This window comes from Mastacembelus armatus, chromosome 7, assembly GCF_900324485.2.
Source record: "Mastacembelus armatus chromosome 7, fMasArm1.2, whole genome shotgun sequence".
In the NCBI taxonomy this organism is placed as follows: domain Eukaryota; kingdom Metazoa; phylum Chordata; class Actinopteri; order Synbranchiformes; family Mastacembelidae; genus Mastacembelus; species Mastacembelus armatus.
This window is the reverse complement of record NC_046639.1, coordinates 15,111,631-15,136,791: the sequence shown is the minus strand read 5'-3', so window position 1 is coordinate 15,136,791 and position 25,161 is coordinate 15,111,631. Positions and strand designations below refer to the sequence as shown.

General features: G+C 43.4%; 1 protein-coding gene across 1 annotated transcript; it reads right to left on the bottom strand.

Moving 5' to 3' along the window:
* Positions 1-774: 774 nt before the first annotated feature.
* asxl1 (ASXL transcriptional regulator 1) lies at positions 775-25,141 on the bottom strand. The gene is made up of 12 exons (XM_026332619.1): positions 24,795-25,141; positions 11,864-11,946; positions 11,182-11,184; positions 10,292-10,409; positions 9,740-9,941; positions 9,018-9,187; positions 8,690-8,774; positions 7,374-7,540; positions 6,926-7,022; positions 6,336-6,441; positions 3,933-4,893; positions 775-3,836 (listed from the first exon to the last, which is right to left on the bottom strand). The coding sequence occupies exons 1-12, from the start codon at positions 24,849-24,851 to the stop codon at positions 1,224-1,226; spliced, it is 4,662 nt and encodes a 1,553-aa protein (XP_026188404.1). The 5' UTR covers positions 24,852-25,141; the 3' UTR covers positions 775-1,223.
* Positions 25,142-25,161: the final 20 nt, after the last annotated feature.

Here is a 25,161-nt window from a genome sequence, read left to right as displayed (position 1 = left end):
GTTACCACCAACTCTTGTACTTTGAGTAAAACAGCTATTTTGGACCATTTATTTGGACTGCTGTGGAACAACCCTCCAAAATCGAACTTTAAGTCTTTTGTCAGTGATCAACTGCTGTTTGTTCAGTTTGTCTCCATGTAAAGTTCATCCTGACTGTAGCTTTGTCAACTTTGAAACAAAAACACTGAGAAGACAATAAGCAAAAGATACCTGCTACAACCATATTTCCTTGAGAGGGTCACTTGGAGGTCACAGCTCTGGGCACTTTCTAGTCACCTATGCATTCTGATGTCACATGGATTACCTTTCCAATGCTGAGCCCCTCTTGCAGCATCTCATCTGGACTTCGGAAGCTCCAGTCCAAAGACGTCATTCAGGTTTCAGTGCATATTTCCACTAGCTGCTTTAATCCTTGTTTTACGGATGGACAGGTCAGTACCAATTCTGTCACTGATAGGAATGTTCTGAGTATCTGCACTAGCATCTACAGGTTTAGTAAGGCCAGGTTCCCCCCTGTAGGTTGATGCATTTCATGATTTAAAGTAATAAAAAGTATACTGGTTTTCAAATGGAGTTGTGTGATATCAACCACAACAATCTTCTGTGTGGTGGACTGTCAAGAACTCTGATATTGAGATTGGGCAGAAGAAACTGTGATTTATGTTCATCAAAATTATCAAGGATTCAAAGACCCTATCACCACGTAATGGTCCTTTTATTTGTCCATTGTATTTAACTTCAAGTACAGACCACAGCAGCAGTCAAAACACAAACCAGTGAAACAATGTCATTTATTCATTTGAATGGTTAAAAAAATACTTCTTTGCACAAAGAGACAACAGTAAGCCCCTGTTTGCTGAGGAAACAATGGACCAAAACAATTATGGCCAACAAATGATGACAGGTGGAGCAAAAATAAAATGAGGTAAATGTTTGTGAGGAGAGAAAACAAAAAAGGCACAACTTACAATCAATCATGCCCCAAATTTACAATAATAATAATAATAATAACAGCAATAATAACGATAATTTCATACAACAAAAAAAAAAAAAAAAAATCTTAACAAAAAATACAGACCAATTATATAATACAAGTCAAATCTTGCCTGTCAGGGTTCTGTATGCTCTACCCTTATCTGGCCTCTTCACACTCTGGAGCCCCCCAGTCCTGCTGCTGATATAGTACAAACAGCAATTCTACACTGAACAGGGATTTCTACATGCTATCTAACCACCAGACATGACACACAGAGTTTGGAGGGCCCAATGCAATCATCATGACAGAAGGCACCACAGCCCTGGCACATGATCATAGCTTTGAGGCGGCATGAGCACTTGAGTGCCACTTCCTCTGTGGTATTGTCAGCAAAGGCCTGGATGTTGAGGGTGGTCTGGCTGGAGGCCAAGTGGGGACGCAGCTGTAACACGCCATCTGCCATGCTCCGGGAGAAACCACCATTGTCCATCACTGACACATTAGCCATGTAGCTTACTGTTCCAACACCTCCGCCTTGCTTAGGGAGCTTCCCATACAGGTGGAAGGGAAGGGATGAAGCGGAGGAGGAGGATGAGGGGGAAGATGAGGAGGGAGAGGCAGAGGAGTAGGAAGCTTTGTTGTGCTCCTTCTTTGCCATCCTGGCTAAAGTCATCTCCATGTTGAGGAGTCCCTCCATTGCTCCTCCACTATGGTAGCCATCTGCAGGCTCTTTTTTGGTAACACTCATGGGTATAATGGGGGTGGATTTGGCTAAAGCCTGGCAAGATGGCCGCACAATAACTTCAGTCTTTGTGGTGGGTGCAGGAGAGAGTTGCTGTTGGTGAGGGTGGGGGAGCTGAGACTGTGGGGGCCGCCAGTTGATCCTAATAGTAGGCACCACCTCAGTGGGACAGGGATCAGCATGGGGTGGAGACAACGCATTAGGCATGGTCTGGTGGTCTGACTGGGGCCTATCTGGAGTGTCCCCCTGTGAGGGCTGAGGACCATGAGTCTCTTTGATAACCGCCAACTCCACAGCAATCTGATTGCGAAGATCTGGCTTACTTCTAGAGGACAAAGAACTGGAAGATGATGAGGCTGGCAGAGAGGTGATGACTGGGACAGCCCCAGGCACCTGCTGGGACTGATACTGTGACAGGGCTGAAACCTCCATCAGACATGAGACTGGGTGGCTTGTTGGAGATTTGTGAATGTGAGAGGCTGCACTCAGTTCTGGACGAGGAGACTGGGCTGAGACCTCAGGCTTGTGGCGAATTCCAGGGGTCCTTGCCACTGGTGGTCTGGGTTGGGGTCCTGGCAATCGGCTGATCTCTAGCCTGTTAGCAGAGTGTGAGGGTAAGACTTTCTCCAGGGGTAGGCTGCCCTGCAACAGCTGAGTGACCAAAGGGTTGTTGGCCTCCACACTGGATACTTGTCTGGCTGAGGTGGTCAGTCTCTTGGAGACAGCTGCAGCAGTCGGGTGAGTGACAGATGGCTTTAAGCCTAGGTGACACTCCTCTTCAGCTGAGCTCTGTCTGGAGGTTCTACAATCATCTCCAGGTTCCATTTTGAACAAAATGTTGGTGTCCCTGAGTCCTTGTGGTTGGGTTGATGCGAGAGGCTGGTGGTCTTGGGAATGGGGGCGGCTGTGTTGAAGGTGAGGCAGGCCATTTGGAAAGCAAGGCTGAATGACAGTCTGACTTTGGCGGCTGGACACATGAGCCTGGATGACTGGCTGTTGGTTTTGAGGAGCAGGACTGCAGATAACCAGTTGACCATTTCTCTGGGTCCTCAATGTGGGGCACCAGTCCTGGTCAGGCTGGTGCTGTTCATCCTCTTGGCTCTCATTCTCACAGTCTGAAGCAGTTTCTGTAGAGTCACTATGTGGCGTCCCAGCCTCGTCATCTTTTCCTCCTCCAGAGGAGTCCACATGTTGGGGAAACGATATGTCTGTTTGATGTCCCTCTGTAGCTGAACAAGAGAGTGGTTCCTGGTCCACATGGGAACCATGTTGGATAACACCACCCAGTAAAGCCTCCTTCCCTTGTTCCTTTTGTTTGGGCTGACAGGAGATTGACAGTGTGTGAGTAACACCCACACCCTGAGCTCCAAACCTGGGGAGGGAATCTGGGATTGAGGTAGGGGCCAATGTGGGTTTTTCACAACTCTGGTCTGCCCTCTCTGATACTACTACAGACTCAGTCACCAGACCTTGCCCAGTCAAAGGGGTGGCCAAAGACCCAGATAGAGTGCCTGGGACTGGAGAAATTGAATCAATTGTTTTGTTTATCAGGCCGCTTGAGCTCAGGACACTGGTTGATGTTGCTTCTATTTCCACTCCAGCCTCTACCCCCCTTGATGCGTCCTCTTGAGGAGAGCTTGGGGTCTGTGGGGGTTCGAAGGACATTGAGGTTGAGGTAGTGGACAAAGAAGGGGAGGGCTGTGGTGTGGGATCTACACTGAAAGACAATAGTTGTGTTCCAGACGAATTAGTGCCTGAAGACGATCCCTGCTCCTCCATCCCACTATCTCCCTTGCTTTCATTCCCACTTCCTCCTCCTCCGGGCTCGATAGGTCCTGGATGCTCTCGTGATCGTCGTCCATTGCAGCTATCCGGTAGCCTAGCAGCAGGCCGCAGCCTGAACCCGACTGGCCCTGACCCGTCGGCAGAGGCTGCAACAGCAGCAGCGGCCTCGCGCTGGGCCCGGGCTTGCTGAGCACGTGCTTTGATGTCTGCCAGGGTGCGTGCGCCCCCCGCCCCCGACCGCCGGGAACCTTCGGCCGGAGGCACAATCCGGGGGCAGATCTGGTAGGTGGGGTGCCCTTTGACCCAGGGAGGTTTGATTCTGGACAATTGAATCTAGTATAGAGACAAAACGACAATGATTAAATCTTTTGAGCTAAATACATTTTTGAACAGCAAATTAATTTTGCAATTTATGTAACACAGCTTTACCCGGATAGGTGGCACCTTGGGCTCCTCTGTTGTTGGTTGCGGCTTCTCCGAACCGACACTGTCAATTGTGGTACGAAAGGACTGACGGTCATCAAGTCGGGGCCTCTTTTCGGAGAAGCTGGAGAAGGCCTGAGTCTCATCTGGCTTTCTCTTTTGCTCTTTGAGCTGGGTGCTGCAAACAGGGGTAGAGGCTGGACTGGCCGAAGGGCTGCTTTCACGGCTGCTAGTGGCAGTACCGCCTGTGATGGATGTGACCACAGATGCAGTGTCATCCAGGGGATCTGCAACAACTGCAGCACTGGAGGATCCTGAAGAGGATGAAGAAGAATCAAGGCCAGCGGCAAAAGCTCCCTGTCTATCAGAAGGTGAAGAGGGTGAGGAAGCAGGTGAGGAGGCAGATGAAGAAGAGGAGGAGGAGGACGAAGGGGAGGAGGCTGAAGCTAGTACAGGTGCAGTCTCCTCTGGGAGCAGACTGGTTGTAACTTCTGCCTCTTCATTTGCACTGGTGGATGCTGGGCTTGGGCTGGGGCTTGGAGTAGAAGTGGGAGCTGGCAATGCAATGGGCTCTGGAGTGGGAGAGGGCTTTGGTTCCATGGAGGCACTCTCTGCTGGGAGCTCTACACCACACTCAGCCTGCAGCACCACCTCACCCTGAACCACTGTATTGTCAGACATAGGAGAGCCAACAGGGACCGCTGAGACGTCCAGTGCCACGCTGCCCTCAGCTGCTTCTGAAGACTGCAGGGCTGGAGCAGTGGCCTTACAGAGGGTACGGCGGGCCCTGCGACGCAGGTCAGCTCGGGTGCGTCTCCTCATTCTGCCATCTCTTCGCCTGCGGCCCACACTACGTCTCTTCGGAGCACCAGTTGCTACCACAGCCACGTCACTGTCGAGCACACTGGCTGCAACTTCACTGGCTTCATTGGTAAGCTGCAGTGACTCCTCCCGTGTGAGGCCAGACCTATAGAAACACAGCACATTGTGGAAACAATGCATATGCACAGAGGTTGCCTCAACTATGCTGTAAAATATACTGTCAAAACTGAACATGTACATTAAGGTTTTCTAATACTATTCAGGGCTCGCAAAAATCACTACCCCAACATCCCGGGGCTATTGTGTCTTTCAGTCAGGACACCAAAATTTATCTCCACCCTGCCCGTTTGACAATCAGATTTTGAGAGCCCTGCTATTCCTACTTGTCAATAATGTTCAGTCAAATACATCTAAACTACAGTGCATTCAGAAAGTATTCACCCTGATAATACAATTGTTTAAATTCATTTTTTTCTCATTAAACTACACTCAGTTCCACATAATGACAAACTGAATTTTAAGAATGTAAATTTATTAAAAAGTAAAAAACTTAAATATCACATTCACATAAGTATTCAGACCCTTTGCAACAACACTGGAAAATTAGCTCAGGCTCCCATTTCTCTTGATCTTTACTGAGATGGCTCTACACCTTGATTGGAGTCCACCTGTGGTAAATTAAATTGATTGGACATGATTTGGAAACACATACACCTCTCTATAGAAGGCCACACAGCTGGCAATGCATATCAGAGTAACAAGTAACTCATGAGGTTAAAGGAACTGCCTGCAGAGCTCAGAGACAGGATTGTTGATAGGTATAGTGCTGCAGAAGGCTACAAAAACCTCCACAATACTCAAATGGAAGAAGTTTGGCACAACTAGGACTCTTCAAGAGCTGGTCACCTGGCCAAACTGGGAAATCGTGGGAGAAGTAAGCAAGGTGAAAAAGAACCTGATGGTCACAACTAAACTTAAATCAGAAACTGTAAAGTATAAACTTGAATTTCGTTGTGGAAGAAGTAAGAAAGGTGAACAAGACCCTAATGGTCACTCAGACTGAGCTCTACAGCAGGGGTCACCAATTCCAGTCCTAGAGTGGCCCAGCCAGAGCCCTGACATGAATCCTGTCCAACATCTCTGGAGAGACCTGAAAATGGCTGTCCACTGATGGTCCCCATCCACCGAGCTTGAGAGGATTTTCAAAGAACAATGGCAGAATATCCGCCAATCCAGGTGTGCAAGCCCAAAAAGGCTTGAGACTGTAACTGCTGCCAAAGGTCCCTCAAACTAAATACTGAGTAAAGGGTCTGAATAGTTATGTAAATAAATTTGTTTGTTCTTTTTAATAAATTTACAAACACTCCTAAAATTCTGCTTTCACTTTGTCATTATTTGGCACTGAGTGTAGATTGAGAAAAAAAAAAAAAAAACTTTTGTTCAAACAATTGTACTATCAGACAAACATAAAAACATCAAAGAAAGTGAAAGGGGTCAATACTTTCTGAATGCACTGTATATTTTAATGTAAACCACACAAACTATAAAAATCAAATATGGCTGTATAAACAGTGAATTCACTCTTACTTTTGTCCATGGTACTCTTCAAAAAACTTCTCTTTCCATGCCTCTACCTTCTTCTCTTTCTCCATTTCCTGTCGGAAACGCACCTGCATCTCATGGGTGAACTCACCTAAACAAGTCACACATATTAATTTTTCAAAGAGTGGTTCCACAGTTAAACTTAAATCAGAAACCGTAAAGTATAAACCTGAATTTTCTGCCTTTCACATGCTAATACAGGCATCTGGCATGGCATTGTAGCAATGTTCCAGGACAACACAGGAATACCAGGCTGATTCTCTGAATAACATCCCTGAATGGACTATCTCACCAAGATTACACAGAACAGTTCTCTGCATAGCCTATATTGTTTCAATCACCAGACCATTATGACTGCTAAAATATGCTGTTACCTTTTAGTGCAGATTTTACTGCTGGTTTTAGTGATGTCATCACTTTCTTAATTTTAATCTTTTTGTTAGTTTAGCTTTAGGAAGTCCCTTCCTCATAGTAATGAATACATTCTTGTCAGGTGTCATCTAATTAGAATTTTTAAGCCTGGTAGAAGTCTGAGTAGAGAAAGACAGCTTGACAATGACTGAACCATCAGTTACCCTCAGCCAGCCTTTCTTTCCAGCTCTGGGAGGCATGGGTGAAGAACTCATTGTTGAGAGCTGAACTACTGAGTCTGGCCATACCATCAGGTCCAATCTGCAAGGATAGGGCACACAATGTATGCATCTGAGGAACAGAGTGGCTGGAATAGTCGGTGGCAACAGAATGAGTGGCCTATATCTTCTATATATCTACATACACCATAAAATGACAATGAAAATACAAAACAGCATAGGGCAGGTTGACTGGTTAAAATGGTGATGCATGTTTGTCACTTACCCTCATTAAATTTTATGGTAAAAAAAAAAAATGTCTGACAAAATTCACAGGTTTCTCTTTCTCTATTGACCAGTTTGCAGATTTCAGTCAGATAATGAGATTGTGTATGTGATATCAGTAAAGACATAAAATCTGGGGATAAACTGTAAGAACAGAAAAACAGCATACCTGCCGGTCCACTTCTGGTAGCAGCTGCAGCAGTTGCTGCTGTGAATGTGTGGGAAAGGCTGCGAAGGTGCGCACATTGATGAGGGCTCTAATGTTGGTGTTGACCAGAATAGAGCCTGGTGTTTCAAAGTCTACATCCACCCCTCCTCGACTCCTCTTCATGGGTCCTGCAAACCCATGTTTAACTCAGTCACTTCAGCCTGATGATATCTTAGGTTAATGCAATAGAGCATCAGAGACCACACACACAAACAGAAACTCACACTGAATTTTCCTGGCCCTTTTCTGACACACTCTGACACACACACAGTGCTCATAAGCTTTTATATTTGCCAATTCATCCCCATGTACTGATTTTTACAAATCAGTGCAATGCTTCAATTCATTGTCCATAAACACACTTCCTTGTGTAATTGCATAGTGAATATGTGTAGTTTGATCATAAAACTGTATGCTACCTAGCAGTGGTTTGCTAATTAGCCAAGTGCTCATGTTGATGTATGCAAATTAGCCATTTGGAGCCAAGTTAACATTACACCTCTGGACAAAATTGTTGGTACCCTTCCATTAAAGAAAGAAAAACCCACAATGAAAGGAAAGTGAAAGTGACTTAACTGGCCAAGTATGGTCACCCATACTCGGAATTTGTGCTCTGCATTTAACCCAATCCCAAGTGCACACACACACACATATACACAGCAAGTGAACACACACACACACCGTGCACAAACACCTGGGGCAGTGGGCAGCCAGTGTTGTGGGGCCCGGGGAGCAGTTGGGGGGGTCTGGTGCCTTGCTCAAGGGTCTCACCTCAGTCGTGGTATTGAAGGTGGACAAGGTGCTGGCTGTTCGCTTCGTGCCACCGACAATTTCCTGCTGGACCTGAGACAAGTCTGACTCCCTATCCATTAGGCCACGACTGCTATTTATTACTTTTGTCAGTTTCAAATTATTTCAGTGACCATTGTGGGGTTTTCTTTCTTTAATGGAAGCTTACCAACAAATTTGTCCAAGTTTACCTGCTGTTTTCTTTCATCAGTTAATGAAAAAAGTATAAGTACAATTATACATAGCTTACATGTAGATCACAGTTTGGTTTCACCAACACATATTGAGCTACACTGCATCCTCTGCACCGTACTGGTCCACTCAAATAACTGGCAAATGGATTTAAATAAATTCTTTTTAATGTTCTAATCTTTTCATCTTCTGTATTCTTTCAGTCTGACTTCTCGGGCTGATTATGGATTAGGACTGTCATTTCTGCTGTGTCAATGCAGTAGTTCCTGATGTGGTAGTGGATTTGTGGGTCTTACCTGTGGAAACATGTTCCCCATTCACTTTAAGAGGGGTAAGAACAACACGAGGCATCATAACTGCTTTCTTCCTCTGCCTCCCTGACTGTAGCAACATAAATCATGAGATGGATAGAAGAGATAGTAGACAGTTCCATAGTCAGTATATTAAACATCACTGTCCCAAAACTAATGACTACAAATTTTTAAGAAAAGTCTTAAACTACTCACATTCAACTATAAAATACACACTTCCTCATGACACTACAGAACTAGAAATCCTTCACTAATGAGCACATTATAATTTCCATTGTAGAGCAAGTGGCTTGGCTTTATATAGAGTCCTAACCTGTCTTGAGCGGCTCAGTCTGGTCTGTGCATGTTGAGTATGCTGGGTCTGTTGTGAGTCTGTACGTCCTTGCTGGCCTGCTGCCCTGCTGAGACGGGTCTGAGGTTGGGTGCTGGGAGCCTGTACATCTGTCGAGCAAGAGGCGCTGGAGGAGCTCTCATCCACTGAGGCTTCGGGTCATGAAATCACACACATTTCTAAACATTTAACTAGTACCGTACACATTCTAATCAAAATAAACAGAACACAGGACTATAGACAGTGCATTACTGTCTTAAAGACCTCTTCCCCAGTACCAAGATATGATCAAGAGGAAGTAGTCTTTAAATTCTTCTCCTGAGAAAACTAGATACATATATTTTATGAAATATGAGTTAATGAGTTTCCAAAAAAGGGCTATAGTCTGATGTAATTAGCGCTAAAAGGTTAGTAGGTTAGTGGGTTACTGATGATATGAAATACGTTTATGGTTTTTCCACAGGCCACATCATGCCAAGCCAAACATTTACACTGTAGCCTCCAAATAGGAGGTAGTCACAGGACACCAAATCAGTTGAACTGTGGTGAACTGTGGTTTACCACATTCTTGGTTCACCAAAAAGAAATGTGTTACTCTGGTTACATTAGTGTCTAGAAACCCCATCCCATTATAGGATAAAGGAAAACCCCACAGGAGGTGCCGCTAGTATACATAATGAGATATCATTGGTGTATAGTGTTACCATCATTGTCTCCACTGGCTGCAGCGGTGGTTTCAGTTGAGTCACAGCTCTCTTGCTCAGTGGCTTCAGTGGGGCCAACTGGGGCCACTGATGAGCCTGCTGCAGAAGTGCTGCTGCTGGAAGCTAGGGGTATGCTGTTGCCAGCCAACTCTGATGATGGTTGTGACTCTGAGCTTGTCTTTGTCCACTGGAGGGCATTCTTCTACAGAATGTAAACAATACAAATTTAGCAGGTCCCTTTACATCTGGTGATAACAGTGTTGCCTTAATTGATTTTGGGGTCAAGCATCCAATCCAATACCATATCCAACCATTAAAAGTAAGGTGATTGAACATGTTTTCCTTTCTGGTGTATGAAACTTGATTTGTTCTACACTGATGTCACCAGATTGTACGCCAGGGAACAAACACCTGATTTCTTTAGTTGAGCCCATCACACGTAACTGTGTCACATTTCTAAGAAAAGCTACTGTCCAAACTAATCTGCTCATAAATTACTTTTATAGGCAAAATGGTGACGCACTGATAGTGAAGAGGATCATGTTAGAGTACCTTCAGCGTGAACAGGCTCATTCGTCCAGGCAATTTGAAGAAGATGCTATTCTTGACTCTGTCTCCCCTCACCTGGGAGTGCAGCATGGTGACCAGGCAGGCCAAAGGAGCTGTTCCACTGCGTGTACATAAACACACACTATTACACCCACATACAGCTCATGTGATTGGATTCAGAGTCAGACTGAAAATAAAGCTAGATTCAGATCAAGATCTGTTAGTGCTTGCATCAATTTGCCATGAAGTGTGCCTTAAAAGTACATTATTTTTTTCTGCTTTCAGTTGATTTATGTTTGTCAGACTTGATTCTGGTAGATGATCTTTGGAAATAAATTTGCAAATACAGTTTCCGGCAAAAATGTTGGTGGTGGGTTTTTAACAGGTATCAAGTATAGAAACGATGCATCGTTTTTGTTAATTGAATCATGAGCTTCCGAATCAAAATTGACTTGTGGACTGCCTAAAGATTCCCACCCCTACTTTGTTTCGATTTAAAAATAAGCATTACTGTGAACATACAAGGTATACCAATGCTTACTCACTGGCACACTTGCTAGTTGTTTTATGGCACTCATTCACAAGTCCCAAACTTTCAAGCTAATGACATAATTTCAGCAGTTCACATTTAAACTTTGCTTAATGATAAAAACATAATATACAACTCATAAAACATCAAAATTATCAAAGTGGAACCTATAACAAAGTCATTGAGACTATGCCTCAAGTGATATTGTGAAAAATTTTATTTAAAGCATTGCGTGTACCTTACCCACACAAACAAAACAAAGAACACCAGCCTTACATGACAAACAGGAGAGGAGTTTGATTACAGAAAAGAAGTAAAAAGTCTGTGCAATTAAAGGCTATGGTTGGTATGGCTTATGACCTACCTTCTGTTTAATCAGCAACAGGTCAAGTAGTCCATATAAAAGGGAAAAAAAAAAAAAAAAAAAACAACTCAGTTATAACCACACTGCCATGTTCAGTTTATCTTTGTTCTGTGCCATTAGTTCACTACTAAAATACACAAGACAATTACAACATAGTAGGACTGGGCAACAAAATGTAAAAAATTATTGCAATGTAACTTTTCATTCATTCATATATATATATTTTATTTTTTGAAATATAGTTGTATATTGTACTGTAAGGTTTGCCATGTTCAATTTGTAACAGAAAACACTATATAAATTAAAATTAACCTTACATCTGTAAATGTCGGGAGTAAAATCGAACCTTTAAGCTCAACTGAAACAGTGATATAAATCAACAGATTAATATAAAGACAAGAAAAAAAATGATATTTTTTCCTTACCACGAGCCCTACAACATATAATCAATTACAATATGGGAAGAAATGCTGGGGTTTCTTAATTGACAGTAGCCAAGTAGCTGTATCTGTAGGCAAAATATTTTCACTAAAAACAACACAATTTGGAACAGTTAAACAGTTACAGATTATCTGAATTTAGAAATGACACTGCTTGCAACATAAAGCTTTACCTCCTACCAACAGCAGTTTGCAGTACCACAAAAAAACAAAATGTGTGTGTGTGTGTGTGTGTGACTGACCGCATTTCCTTCAGCCCCTTGGTCTGGATGACATGGAGGATTTGTTTGGGAGTCATAGGTGCATCAGAGAAGTTCTCCAAAACCTAGAAGGCATCCAAATAGTTTTACCAGACTGCCAAATACTTTCAAACCAAAAAAAAAAAAAGCATTTAGAAGGAAAGAAACTTTAAGACCTAGTGGGAGGATGAATTGAAAGGCAGGATGAAAGGATGTATTGAACAGCAGGGAAAACACTGGACCGGGCAAGAGGCTGGATACACCTGAATAAACTTCAATAAACTCTAACCTTGTGTAACAACATCTGGCGTAATATCACAGAGGCTATGATGTTTAATAACGAAGATTGCAATTTGCAACATAGGGACATAGTGCCTTTTTAATGAATTTCAGAGCCATCATTTTCTTTCGCTTGCCTTGTCCATAAAGCAAAATTGGCAATTGTAATATAGGAAATGGTCTTTATATTGCAGTTTATTTTATTAAAATTTACCTTTGTTGGCTCGTTAAGTTAGGTTTTAGGGTTTATGAGAAAAAAAATTAGATTACTGACAGTTTATCCGTTGTTTGCTAGCTCGTAATTTATGCACCCATGTAATTGACATTAGTTCATTTTAAGATGTGAGCTAGCTAGCTAACATTTTGAAAATAGCCCAATGTTAGTTTTAAATTGTCTTTGTACAGGATATAATTTTTTGATAATTTTCTCCCAAGTGTATGAGCTAACATTAACTAGCTAATGAATTTGATGCATTAGTTAGCATCCATCCATCCCAAAACTCATCCGAAAGGTAAGTAACATTGATATGACTCAAGATATGACGCTGTGCATGGCTAGCCGTCTCTTCTCCTCTTGTCCTTTGTTTTTTTTTTTTTAATTCTTAGACTACTATCCATTGGTCCCAGTCTATGACCATCAAACACAAATCTTCGACCAGCTGCCCGTGAGTTGATTTTGTTTGATTGTGGAGGGCAAAATCCGTTGCGCCCTTTGTTTTCTGGTCTACCGCTCCACCTCTGCTGTGACTCGTTTCTATCCAGGCATCGAAGACGGACACGCAGATGTTGTGCAGGTTGGCTGGCGCAACTGAGGGCTGGTCTGCTGGTGGTCTCAACTGACTCCTGACTAAATATGGTTTTCCCCCTTGGTTCTTTGTGCCGTGAAACTTTCTGGATCTGGCCGATGGTTATTTGGTTCCAATTGTGGGATTTTCAGAGGATGAGCCTCTCATTGTCCGGCGCCTCCCCAACTACATCTGCGTGGAGTAAATTTTGGACATTCGAAGCTACTCCTGGATTTTTGATATTTCATCTCGGATGGTGGCTCTGTCGCTCACCAGTCTTCGGCCTCCTTCCTTCCTCTTAGTGTACAATTTTAGGATGCTGCATTTGGGGTGAAACCCTCCATGCATTGTAAGGAGCTTCCTTGTCTGGACATCAGTGGCCTCTATCTCCTCTTTTGGCCAGCTTATTATGCCAGAGGGGTATGTGATGACAGGCAGGGTGTAGGTATTGATGGCTTGGACCTTGTTCTTCCCATTTAGCTGGCTTCTGAGGACTTACCTTACTGTTTTCTAGTTATTTGGCTGTGGCCGCTTTCCTTGCGGCTTCTTCTTGGTTCCCATTTGCCTGTGGGATTCCAAGGTATTTGTAGCTTTCCTCAACATGCTATGGGTTCTGGCAGTTCAATTGTGACACATTCCGATGTCATTGCTGTATATCCTGGTGGTGTGTATCAGTTAGTTGATGTCTCACTCACTCCTGGCATACAGCTTGATATCATCCATGTACAGTGGGTACGGAAAGTATTCAGACCCCTTTAAATTTTTCACTCTTTGCGTCATTGCAGCCATTTGCCAAAATAAAAAAAGTTCATTTTATTTCTCATTAATGTACACTCAGCACCCCATCTTGACAGAAAAAAAAACAGAAATGTAGAAATTTTTGCAAATTTATTAAAAAAGAAAAACTGAAATATCACATGGTCATAAGTATTCAGACCCTGTGCTCAGTATTAAGTAGAAGCACCCTTTTGAGCTAGTACAGCCATGAGTCTTCTTGGGAATGATGCAACAAGTTTTTCACACCTGGATTTGGGGATCCTCTGCCATTCTTCCTTGCAGATCCTCTCCAGTTCTGTCAGGTTGGATGGTGAACGTTGGTGGACAGCCATTTTCAGGTCTCTCCAGAGATGCTCAATAGGGTTTAGGTCAGGGCTCTGGCTGGGCCAGTCAAGAACGGTCACAGAGTTGTTCCGAAGCTCTCTGTTATTTTAGCTGTGTGCTTAGGGTCATTGTCCTGTTGAAAGGTGAACCTTCGGCCCAGTCTGAGGTCCTGAGCACTCCGGAAGAGGTTTTCTTCCAGGATATCTCTGTACTTGGCTGCATTCATCTTTCCTTCAATTGCAACCAGTTGTCCTGTCCCTGCAGCTGAAAAACACCCCCACAACATGATGCTCCCACCACCATGTTTCACTGTAGGGATTGTATTGGACAGGTGATGAGCAGTGCCTGGTTTTCTCCACACATACCGCTTAGAATTAATGCCAAAAAGTTCAATCTTGGTCTCATCAGACCAGAGAATCTTATTTCTCATAGTCTGGGAGTCCTTCATGTGTTTTTTGGCAAACTCTATGCGGGCTTTCATGTGTCTTGCACTGAGGAGAGACTTCTGTCGGGCCACTCTGCCATAAAGCCCCGACTGGTGGAGGGCTGCAGTGATAGTTGACTTTGTGGAACTTTCTCCCATGTCCCTACTGCATCTCTGGAGCTCAGCCACAGTGATCTTTGGGTTCTTCTTTACCTCTCTCACCAAGGCTGTTCTTCCACGATTGCTCAGTTTGGCTGGATGGCCAGGTCTAGGAAGAGTTCTGGTCGTCCCAAACTTTTTCCATTTGAGGATTATGGAGGCCACTGTGCTCTTAGGAACCTTGAGTGCTGCAGAAATTCTTTTGTATCCTTGGCCAGATCTGTGCCTTGCCACGATTCGGTCTCTGAGCTCCTTGGGCAGTTCCTTCAACCTCATGATTCTCATTTGCTCTGACATGCACTGTGAGCTGTAAGGTCTTATATAGACAGGTGTGTGCCTTTCCTAATCAAGTCCAATCAGTTTAATTAAACACAGCTGGACTCCAATTAAGGAACAAAACCATCTCAAGGAGGATCAGAAGAAATGGACAGCATGTGAGTTAAATATGAGTGTCACTACAAAGGGTCTGAATACTTATAACCATGTGATATTTCAGTTTTTCTTTTTTAATAAATTTGCAAAAATTTCTACATTTGTTTTTTTTCTGTCAAGATGGGGTGCTGAGTGTACATTAATGAGAAATAAAATGAACTTTTTTGATTTTGGCAAATGGCTGCAATGACACAAAGAGTGAAAAATTTAAAGGGGTCTGAATACTTTCCGTACCCACTGTACAAAAGGTGACTGATGGTTGCTCCATTTCATAGTTGGTATACGAAGGCAGTCTTAGTGATGATCTGGCTGAGGGGGTTCAGGCCTATGCAAAACAGCAGTGGGGACAGAGCATCTCCTTGGTATATGCCGCACTTGATGATGACTTTTGCAATCAGCTTGAGATTGGTAACTACGGTTGTTTTCCACAGTCCCATTGAGTTCCTCATTAAGGTTCGTAGAGTCCTGTTTGATGCTGTATAGCTCCAAACATTCCAGGATCCATGTGTGAGGCATTGAGTCGTAGGCTTTCTTGTAGTCAATCCAGGTGGTGCACAGGTTGGTCTGTCTGGTCTTACAGTCTTGAGTGACTGCTTTATCTACCAGTAGTTGATGTTTGGCTCCCCTGGTGTTCTTACCCATTCCTCTCTGAGTTCCGCTCATGTATTGAGCCATGTGCTTACTCATCTTTGCCGCCATTATGCCTGACAGTAGCTTTTATGTTGTGCAGAGGCAGGTTATCGGGCGGTAGCTGGATGGGACTGCTCCCTTTTGGAGGTCCTTCAGTTAGCCATTCAGGATGAGTCCCGTCCATTATTAGCGGGTTCATTTGAGCTGCTAGTTTCTCATGGAGTGCAATTAGCTTCTTTGGCCAGTAGGTATGGATAAGGTCAGATCCCGGTGCTGCCCAGTTCTTCATGCTTGGGACCCTTCTTGGATATCTGCCATTGTGATGGTTACTGGGTTCTGTTCAGGGAAGTTGTCTGCTCTCAGGTCCACCAGCCACTGGGCATTGGTGTTATGTAATGCCTCCTTCTCCCAAATGTTTTTCCAGTATTGTTCGGTCTCCAACCTTGGTAGGTCTGCACTCATATTACTACCCTGCCACTGTGAGCACACTTTGGATGGTTCAGTGGCGAACACCATGTGTATTCTCCTTGCTTTTATTTCTCTGGTGTACCTCTTCAGGCGTGTGACCAGGGCTGTGAGTCGTTGCTTGACAGTCTCCATGGGCTCCGGTATGGACAGCCTGTTGTACTTCTTACCCAACTCTTTCTTCATCCCACCTCTCTGCAGTCCTGATAGTTGGCTAACTCCTATCCGTGTTACCGTTATTTTTGTCTCCAACCTCCATGCAAGATATTGCTCCTTAGTGGTGATGTTTATCTTGTGACCAAGCATCTCAAGGAGATGATATACACCACTATTGCCATGGTGTATATCAGCTTGTTGGTTTCAGTGATGGTTACTGTTGGGATTGTTCATAATGCTGCATTCACATCTTCTGGTAGACTTTCACAGGGTGCTTCACTTGGTCTTGGTAACCGGCTGCAGAGGTTCCAGGTGTCATGATTGTCAGTCTCAACACAATCTGTGTGTGTGCCACAGTATCTCACAGAAGTGAATACACCCCTCACATTTTTGTAAATAATTTATTATATCTTTTCATGTGACAACACTGAAGAAATGACACTTTGCTACAATGTAGAGTGTACAGCTTGTACAACAGTGTAAATTTGCTGTCCCCTCAAAATAACTCAACACACACACAGCCATTAATGTCTAAACCGCTGGCAACAAAAGTGAGTACACTCCTAAGTGAAAATGTCCAAATTGGGCCCAATTAGCCATTTTCCCTCCCCGGTGTCATGTGACTTGTTAGTGTTACAAGATCTCAGGTGTGAATGGGGAGCGGGTGTGTTAAATTTGGTGTTATTGCTCTCAGTCTCTCATACTGGTCACTGGAAGTTCAACATGGCACCTCATGGCAAAGAACTCTCAGAGGATCTGAAAAAAAGAATTGTTGCTCCACATAAAGATGGCCTAGGCTATAAGAAGATTGCCAAGACCCAGAAACTGAGCTGCAGCACGGTGGCCAAGACCATACAGCGGTTTAACCCTCTGGGGTCTGAGGGGGTTTTGGGGCCCTGGACAAATTTTGACATGTCCTGACATTTATGCTTTTAAACATAATGTCTAAAGTCTGATAACACTGTAATCAGCACAAAATGGACTACAATAATATGTGAGCAGCAAGTTTATACATGATTGTGTTTTTGAGAAAATAGTGTTTATGCATGGTTAGTGAAAAACTACAATAAGTTTTAAGTCACTGAAATAAGACCATAAAACACAAACAGAGCATTGGTTCACAAGACTTTGGAGACCTGCATGTTGTAGGGTAAAGTGTTTACTTCACAGTGTTGTGAAAGTCATCTTGTTCACCTATTCGTAGTAAACAATACACTGATTTCAATTTTCTAAGACACTATTTGTCCAGAAAGGCTATATGCAATAAGGTGTCTCTCAGGATGAATAGTCATGTGATTTACCTGAGAAGACAAAAGACGCACTCAACGACCAGACAAAGACCCGCATAATGAGCCTTTCAGTCAATGTAGCTGAGAGGGGATTAGTGCAGCACAATACAACACAATGCGGAGCCAAACATTCGTCATTTTAGTTAAGAGTTTTTACTCTAAGGACAAACTAAACTATTTGTCTCTATGATGAAGTTTGACGTTTTATGTCATTTCTCGGGGGCGTGTACATATTTACCTGGTTCACCTGAGATTATATACATGTGAACAGTGAACAGAGTACAAGGCGGGATCGCATTACCTTGTCAGTGCTCAGACCATACGCCGCACACTGCATCAAATTGTTCTGCATGGCTGTTGTACCAGAAGGCAGCCTCTTCTAAAGATGATGCACAAGAAAGCCCGCAAACAGTTTGCTGAAGACAAGCAAACTAAGGACATGGATCACTGGAACCGTGTCCTGTGGTCTGATGAGACCAATATATTTGACCAACTTATTTGGTTCAGATGGTGTCAAGCGTTTCTGGCGGCAACCAGGTGAGGAGTACAAAGAAAAGTGTGTCTTGCCTACAGTCAAGCATGGAAGAGGATTTCAGTGGCAACCTGTGAAGCTCCATGCCCAAGAGGGTTATGGCAGTGCTGGAAAATAATGGTGTTCACACAAAATATTGACACTTTGGACCCAATTTGGACATTTTCACTTAGGGGTGTACTCACTTTTGTTGCCAGCGGTTTAGACATTAATGGCTGTGTGTTGAGTTATTTTGAGGGGACAGCAAATTTATACTGTTATACAAGCTGTACACTCACTACTTTACATTGTAGCAAAATGTCATTTCTTCAGTGTTGTCACATGAAAAGATATAATAAATTATTTACAAAAATGTGAGGTGTGTACGCACTTCTGTGAGATACTGTGTGTTTATATATATAAAAAAAAAAAAAAAAAATTCCCATCTCACCCCTATGGGTGGTGTGTGTCTTCCTCAATCTCGGGTCCTCTACCAGAGGCCTGGGACTTTGAGGGTTCTTCGCAGTATCTTAGCTGTTCCTAGCACTGCACTCTTCTGGACTGAGATCTCTGATGTTGTTCCTGGGATCTGTTGGAGCCACTCTCCCAGTTTGGGGGTCACAGCCCCGAGGGTGCCGATTACCACGGGGACCACTGTTGCCTTCACCTTCCACATCCTTTCTAGCTCTTCTTTAAGCCCTTGGTATTTCTCCAGCTTCTCATGTTCCTTCTTTCTGATGTTGCTGTCACTTGGGATCGCTACACCTACCACTACGGCTTTCTTCTGTTGTTTGTCCACCACTACTATGTCCGGTTGGTTAGCCATCACCTGTTTGTCGGTCTGTATCTGGAAGTCCCACAGGATCTTAGCTCGGTCATTCTCCCTCACCTTTGGAGGCGTGTCCCATTTTGACCTTGGGACCTCCAGCCCATACTCGGCACGGATGTTCCTGTACACTATGCCGGCCACTTGGTTATGGCGTTCCATGTATGCTCTGCCTGCTAGCATCTTACAACCTGCTGTTATGTGCTGGATTGTCTCAGGGGCATCTTTGCACAGTCTGTACCTGGGGTCCTGCCTGGTGTGGTAGACCCCGGCCTCTATCGATCTTCTGCTCAGGGCCTGTTCTTGTGCTGCTTTCAGTCCAGCTTTTTCCAGCCATCGGTAGGACTTTTCGATATCAGCCACTTCTTGTATCTGTCGGTGGTACATGCCGTGCAGGGGTTTGTCCTGCCATGATGGTTCTTGCTCTTCTTCCTCTGCATTGGGCTTCTGTTGCCTGAGATATTCACTAAGTATTACATCGCTTGGGGCCATCTTCCTGATGTACTCATGGATCTTGGTCGTTTCATCTTGGATGGTGGCTCTGACGCTCACCAGTCCCCGGCCTCCTTCCCTCCTCTTAGCGTACAGTCTCAGGATGCTGGATTTGGGGTGAAGTCCTCCATGCATTGTGAAGAGCTTCCTTGTCTTGACATCAGTGGCTTCTATGTCCTCTTTTGGCCAGCTTATTATGCCAGCGGGGTATCTGATGACCGGCAGGGCGTAGGTGTTGATGGCTTGGACCTTGTTCTTCCCATTTGGCTGACTTCTTAGGACTTGCCTTACTCTCTGTAGGTATTTGGCTGTGGCTGCTTTCCTTGCCGCTTCTTTCTGGTTCCCATTTGCCTGTGGGATTCCAAGGTACTTGCCCTCAACATCCGCTATGCTGCCTTCTGGGAGTTCCACTCCTTCAGTCCTGACAACCTTCCCTCTCTTTGTTATCATTCGACCACACTTGTCCAGTCCGAATGACATTCCAATGTCGTTGCTGTATATCCTGGTGGTGTGGATCAGTGAGTCGATGTCTCGCTCAGTCCTGGCATACAGCTTGATGTCATCCATGTACAGGAGGTGGCTGATGGTTGCCCCATTTCGCAGTCAGTATCCGAAGCCAGTCTTAGCGATGATCTGGCTGAGGGGGTTCAGGCCTATGCAGAACAGCAGCGGGGACAGAGCATCTCCTTGGTAGATCCCGCACTTGATGGAGACTTGTGCAATCGGCTTGAGGTTGGCTACTAGGGTTGTTTTCCACAGTCCCATTGAGTTCCTTATGAAGGTCCTTAGGGTCCTATTAATGTTGTACAGTTCCAGGCATTCCAGGATCCATGTGTGAGGTATTGAGTTGTAGGCTTTCTTGTAGTCAATCCAGGCGGTGCACAGGTTGGTCTGCCTGGTCTTACAGTCTCGAGCGACCGCTTTATCCACCAGTAGTTGGTGTTTTGCTCCCCTGGTGTCCTTACCCATTCCTTTCTGGGCCCCGCTCATGTATTGAGCCATGTGCCTACTCATCTTAGCCGCTATGATGCCCGATAGGAGCTTCCATGTTGTGCAGAGGCAGGTTATCGGACGGTAGTTGGATGGGACTGCTCCCTTTTGGGGGTCCTTCAAGATCAGGACTGTCCTGCCTTCAGTTAGCCACTCTGGGTGGGTCCCATCCATTAGCAGCTGGTTCATTTGAGCTGCCAGGCGCTCATGGAGGGCAGTTAGCTTCTTTAGCCAGTAGGTGTGGATCATGTCAGGTCCCGGTGCTGTCCAGCTCTTCATGTTTGAGACCCTTTCTCGGATATCTGCCGTTGCGATGGTTACTGGTTCCTGTTCAGGGAGGTTACTGTGGTCTGCTCTCAGGTCTGCCAGCCACTGGGCATTGGTGTTATGTGATGCCTCCCTTTCCCATATGTTTTCCCAGTATCGTTCAGTCTCCAGCCTTGGTGGGTCAGCCCTCGTGTTACTGCCCTCCCACTGAGAGTACACCTTGGATGGTTCGGTGGAGAACATCCTGTTTATTCTCCGTGCTCCTGTTTCTCTGGTGTACCTCTTCATGCGTGTGGCCAGGCCTGTGAGTCGTTGCCTGCTGTATTTCTTACCCAACTTCATCCCCCTTCTCTGCAGTTCTGACAGTTGGCTAACTTCTCTCCGTGTTGCCCTTATTTTTGCCTCTAACCTCCTTCTCCATGCAGGGTACTGCTCCTGTGTGTGTGTGTGTGTGTGTGTGTGTGTGTGTGTATATATATATATATATATATATATATATACATACATACATATTTCACACAAACAGGGGCATCAGTGCATATCCTCATAATTATGCTGATACCTGATTGACTCAATCCAGTGGGTTCCTGTACTGTTTGCTGATTATGATCTTGACCTCAGTTATGTCTCTGTTCTGGTTAAGGAGCACTATTATGATAGCCAAAGTGGATCTGGATTTCTGGCTTTAAGGCTTAAAACAATTCAAAGACAAAAGATTTGTATTTTTGTGTCAAAAATACAAATCACAGGAGGAGGTGGCCAACACGGGAGACAGAGCTACCTCAGCATGGTGGTAAGTTAGATGGTGATTGCTGTAAAGACGTGATATCAATACGACAGAGCAAGAAGGTTCAAGGTTTGTTCCCATTTATTGCATGTTCTCCTCATGCCTTTGTGTGTTTTCTCTGAGTACAATAACTTCCTCCCACAATCCAAAGTCATGCAGATTGAGGTTAAATTAACTGGTCACTCTAAATTGGCTGTAGGTGTGAATGTAGGTTAGTGCTGTGTAATCAATCGAATTTGGATTTTAATTTAGACACCAAACAACCACCAAAACTATATAATGCAGAAAAATGATTTTTTTTCCAATTATAGTTATTTCATGGATCGTGATATATAGCATGTATATTCCAAGTCCAAAAAAGAGAATTAAAAAAAAAAAAAAGAACACAGCCAAAGAGATGTGCCCAGTATTAACAGCTAGCTAAATGCTTTCCGTACCCACTGTAAGCATTTTTACTTTTTTCAGTATTATCGTCAATTGAGGCAAGAGTGCCAAATAACAGTAGTGACTACTTGACAAAATGACTGTAAATATACACATAAGTCACATTGCTGTATAAGTCGCACAACAAGCCAGAGGAGTAAAAAAAAAGTGCGACTTATAATCCGGAAAATATGGTAATGTATCAGAAATGGAGATGACATTTGTAGAGCATTGTTATGCTATTCATGGTGTTGACCATGGTCATAATGTTTCAGTTGTCTCACCTCGTGAGTTGCGATGCTTTAAACCCTTTGATGTACAAATATCTTATTGTATGGACTTTTTCTATGTCGTGCCAGATGGCTGCATTGCATTAGGAAATGAGCTACATCATGATTTTGGTGTTACTGTAAAAGGGAGTGAGCCTCCTTTGTCAAATTTGTGAAGTCTTGTTTAAGGAACAATAAAAGTCTTTCATTGCAGCATGTTTTTGGTGTGATTACTGCATATGGATGGTTACACTAACATTTATGTACTTTAATAATGGTGAGTCATACCGTTTTTCAGTTGTACAATCAACACCCAACGTAGTGTAAATTGTCACCACCAAGTGCTCCCCAATTACCAGTACAGTTTTGACTATTTGACCCATGTCTGTAATGACTGAACTTTGAACACTAGCATAGTGTTTCTGTCATCCATTATTGTGTGATTTGGGGCATCAATAATTTTAAGTCTTTTAAAGGTGTTAATACTTTTACAGTGGTTCCCATATAAACACTGGAAGAGTGTTCATTTGTGATTTTGAGTTTGCAGTGCAGATTATGTGGAAGAAGACATATTTTAGATATGCATATCAACACTGAGCTCATGAAAAGATACTGTATGGACAAAAAATGAGTAGTTCTGTGTCAGATCTTGTGCAAGGTGCAACTGCTCCATCAGCATGGAGAACACCGAATATCTCCACAGAAACCAAGGTCATTACTTTAACTATAGTAGCAACAGTTAAAATATGTTAGCAATGCCTAATTCACCTTTTGTAAGGATCTTTCATTTACCAGATGTCTTTTGTTTTTGTCTATTCCGTGTAAGCTAAAGAATGTTTTTCCCGCCATTATAAAAATATAAACTTTTGTTTTGGTAGGGACTTGGACTAGTGGCATGATTGCATATGATCAAACCATAAAAGATGGAGATGGGAGTCTGCTGATATAGGACTGCATGAGTAGAATGCAACCTTCTAAACCCAAATACTGAATTAAAAGATAACACCCACTCTCAAGATCCTTGGCAAAAGAAAACAATTTCAATAAACATGACAACAATTCAAATACTCCAAAAAGTGCATAAGAGACTAAGCAGAGGGGAAAAAAAGTGATAGCTACATTGTGCTTCCTCTTTGTTTCAATCACGTTTCCTCATTGCAATCCCTAACGAAAATAACTATCTTTGAAAAATGTAGAGATGCAAAAATCTTTATGAAATTCCATACTATCAAATGCCACAACATTTTGATAAAGGTTTATGCTATGACAACAGCACATTTGTTTCTGCTTTGGCATTAGTGAAAGTGTAAGGAACGCTTTCTAGGTGAAAATACTGATTTCAATTTAAGAGTTCTACCTGTTTCCTAATGTCTGACAGTGCCAGAGCACAAACTTACAGAACTATGGATTTTTAAAAATGTTTTTCACATTCTGTGCTTGACCTGATAAAACAGAAAGCAATGTTTATTTTTTCCCTTTTTTCCTCCAAATTACACAGTGAAACATACAAACCTACTGTTCCACCAGAGGGTTACAGTGGTCACTTTAAATAGGCTTGTAGAATCTAATGCAATCCAACATAACAGCAGAGACAGAGTTTATCTTTACCAAGATAATAATATTGAATTGAGTAGAAACCTGAAAACATCCGTTCCTTTAATTGAGTCGATTAAACAAAATGTGTGTTTACTTTAACACAAACTTATTTCATATTATGAAGCACACCAGTTTTGACATTTACATAGTTGTGTGTGTCTAAGAGACAGGGAATATGGACCTGATCACATTTCTGTACAATCATGAATTTATATACCTGACACGTAGCCAACTGCTCAGCTATTGATGTGCATTTAAATAGATGTAGACGTATTTAACAGTGAAGACACCCCACCCCACTGCTTAACGTTATGCCTAACGTTTGCTTTACATTTCATGTGACTGCACTTCTTTCTTAACTATTGCATTAATGTTGCTTCTCATTGATCTTCCGATTGAGCCAAATTAAGCAAACGAACGCAAACTGAATTTCTTTTATTTGCCATTGCATTCCGGGGAAAGTGGATTCTCAAGACAACTGAGTTAGTGTTTACCGTTAGCTTCTAGCGTTGAATGCTAACGTTAGCGTTCTCTCTAGTCAAAAACATTAGCTAGCTGCTCACTTAGGCGCTACATTACCGCTACATGATTATCAACATTGCGTTTAACCAACTTGATCGTTCACATAAAGAGGCAACACTGTCGTCGCGTTTGCGTATATGTTGGGTTACTACGATAGTAATTCGAGTAGATCTTGCTAATTTGATGCCTAGCAAACAAAGAACTCAAAACAGGAGAGGTGGGTTTTAGCGTGCTAACAAACGCTAGCGTGCTACTCAACGTTAGCATGATGCGAAGCTTTTTGTGTCAGCAACCAGAAATACAGACAACAAATGTAAACGTACCCTCTGAGTGACATGTAAACCAAACACACGGTGCCTACTGGTTAGGTTAGCATTGCTATGTTACGAGCTACCTGGTATTATAGTTGAGTCCAGACCGTGTTCGTATGGAGAATGCCCAAATACAACAACACATTTGGATCCTTCGCTTCACATTAATCCATACTTCATTTACATGCAGCTCATTTAATACGTAAAATATACTGTTTACCATACGAGCCGCCTCAGCCCAGGTCCGCTCCTTCTTTCTCTTTTGTTTGTCCTTCATTTCCTCTGCGCTGGTGTCTGTGGCTAAGCCTGCTGTGTGTCTGCAAAGCAACCTCACTACGATAGCACTGTAGCTGTTTAGCAAAACGGCTAACTTCGTTCCAAGTTAACTATGTAAACCCAAAACAAAACGTTCCTTTTAGCTCAGGACGATGTTATCGTGTCTGCGAGTGTCTTATAATTGTCGCTACTGTATCCAGCGCTTTGTCTAAACTAGCTCAACACACATCGTCTCTCTGTAGCATAGAAACAGTGAAAGCAATGCTATCTGTGGTGCTCCTGCAGGACAAGCCTTTCTGGAATGCAACAAC

Bases quoted from the DNA above. Each gene is read 5' to 3' on its own strand.
- asxl1 (XM_026332619.1), bottom strand. From the start codon at position 24,851: ATGAAGGACAAACAAAAGAGAAAGAAGGAGCGGACCTGGGCTGAGGCG. The intron at 11,947-24,794 runs GTAAACAGTATA...GATGCCTTCTAG, and splicing joins GGGCTGAGGCGGCTCGTATG to GTTTTGGAGAACTTCTCTGA. The intron at 3,837-3,932 runs GTAAAGCTGTGT...TCTCTATACTAG, and splicing joins CCAAGGTGCCACCTATCCGG to ATTCAATTGTCCAGAATCAA.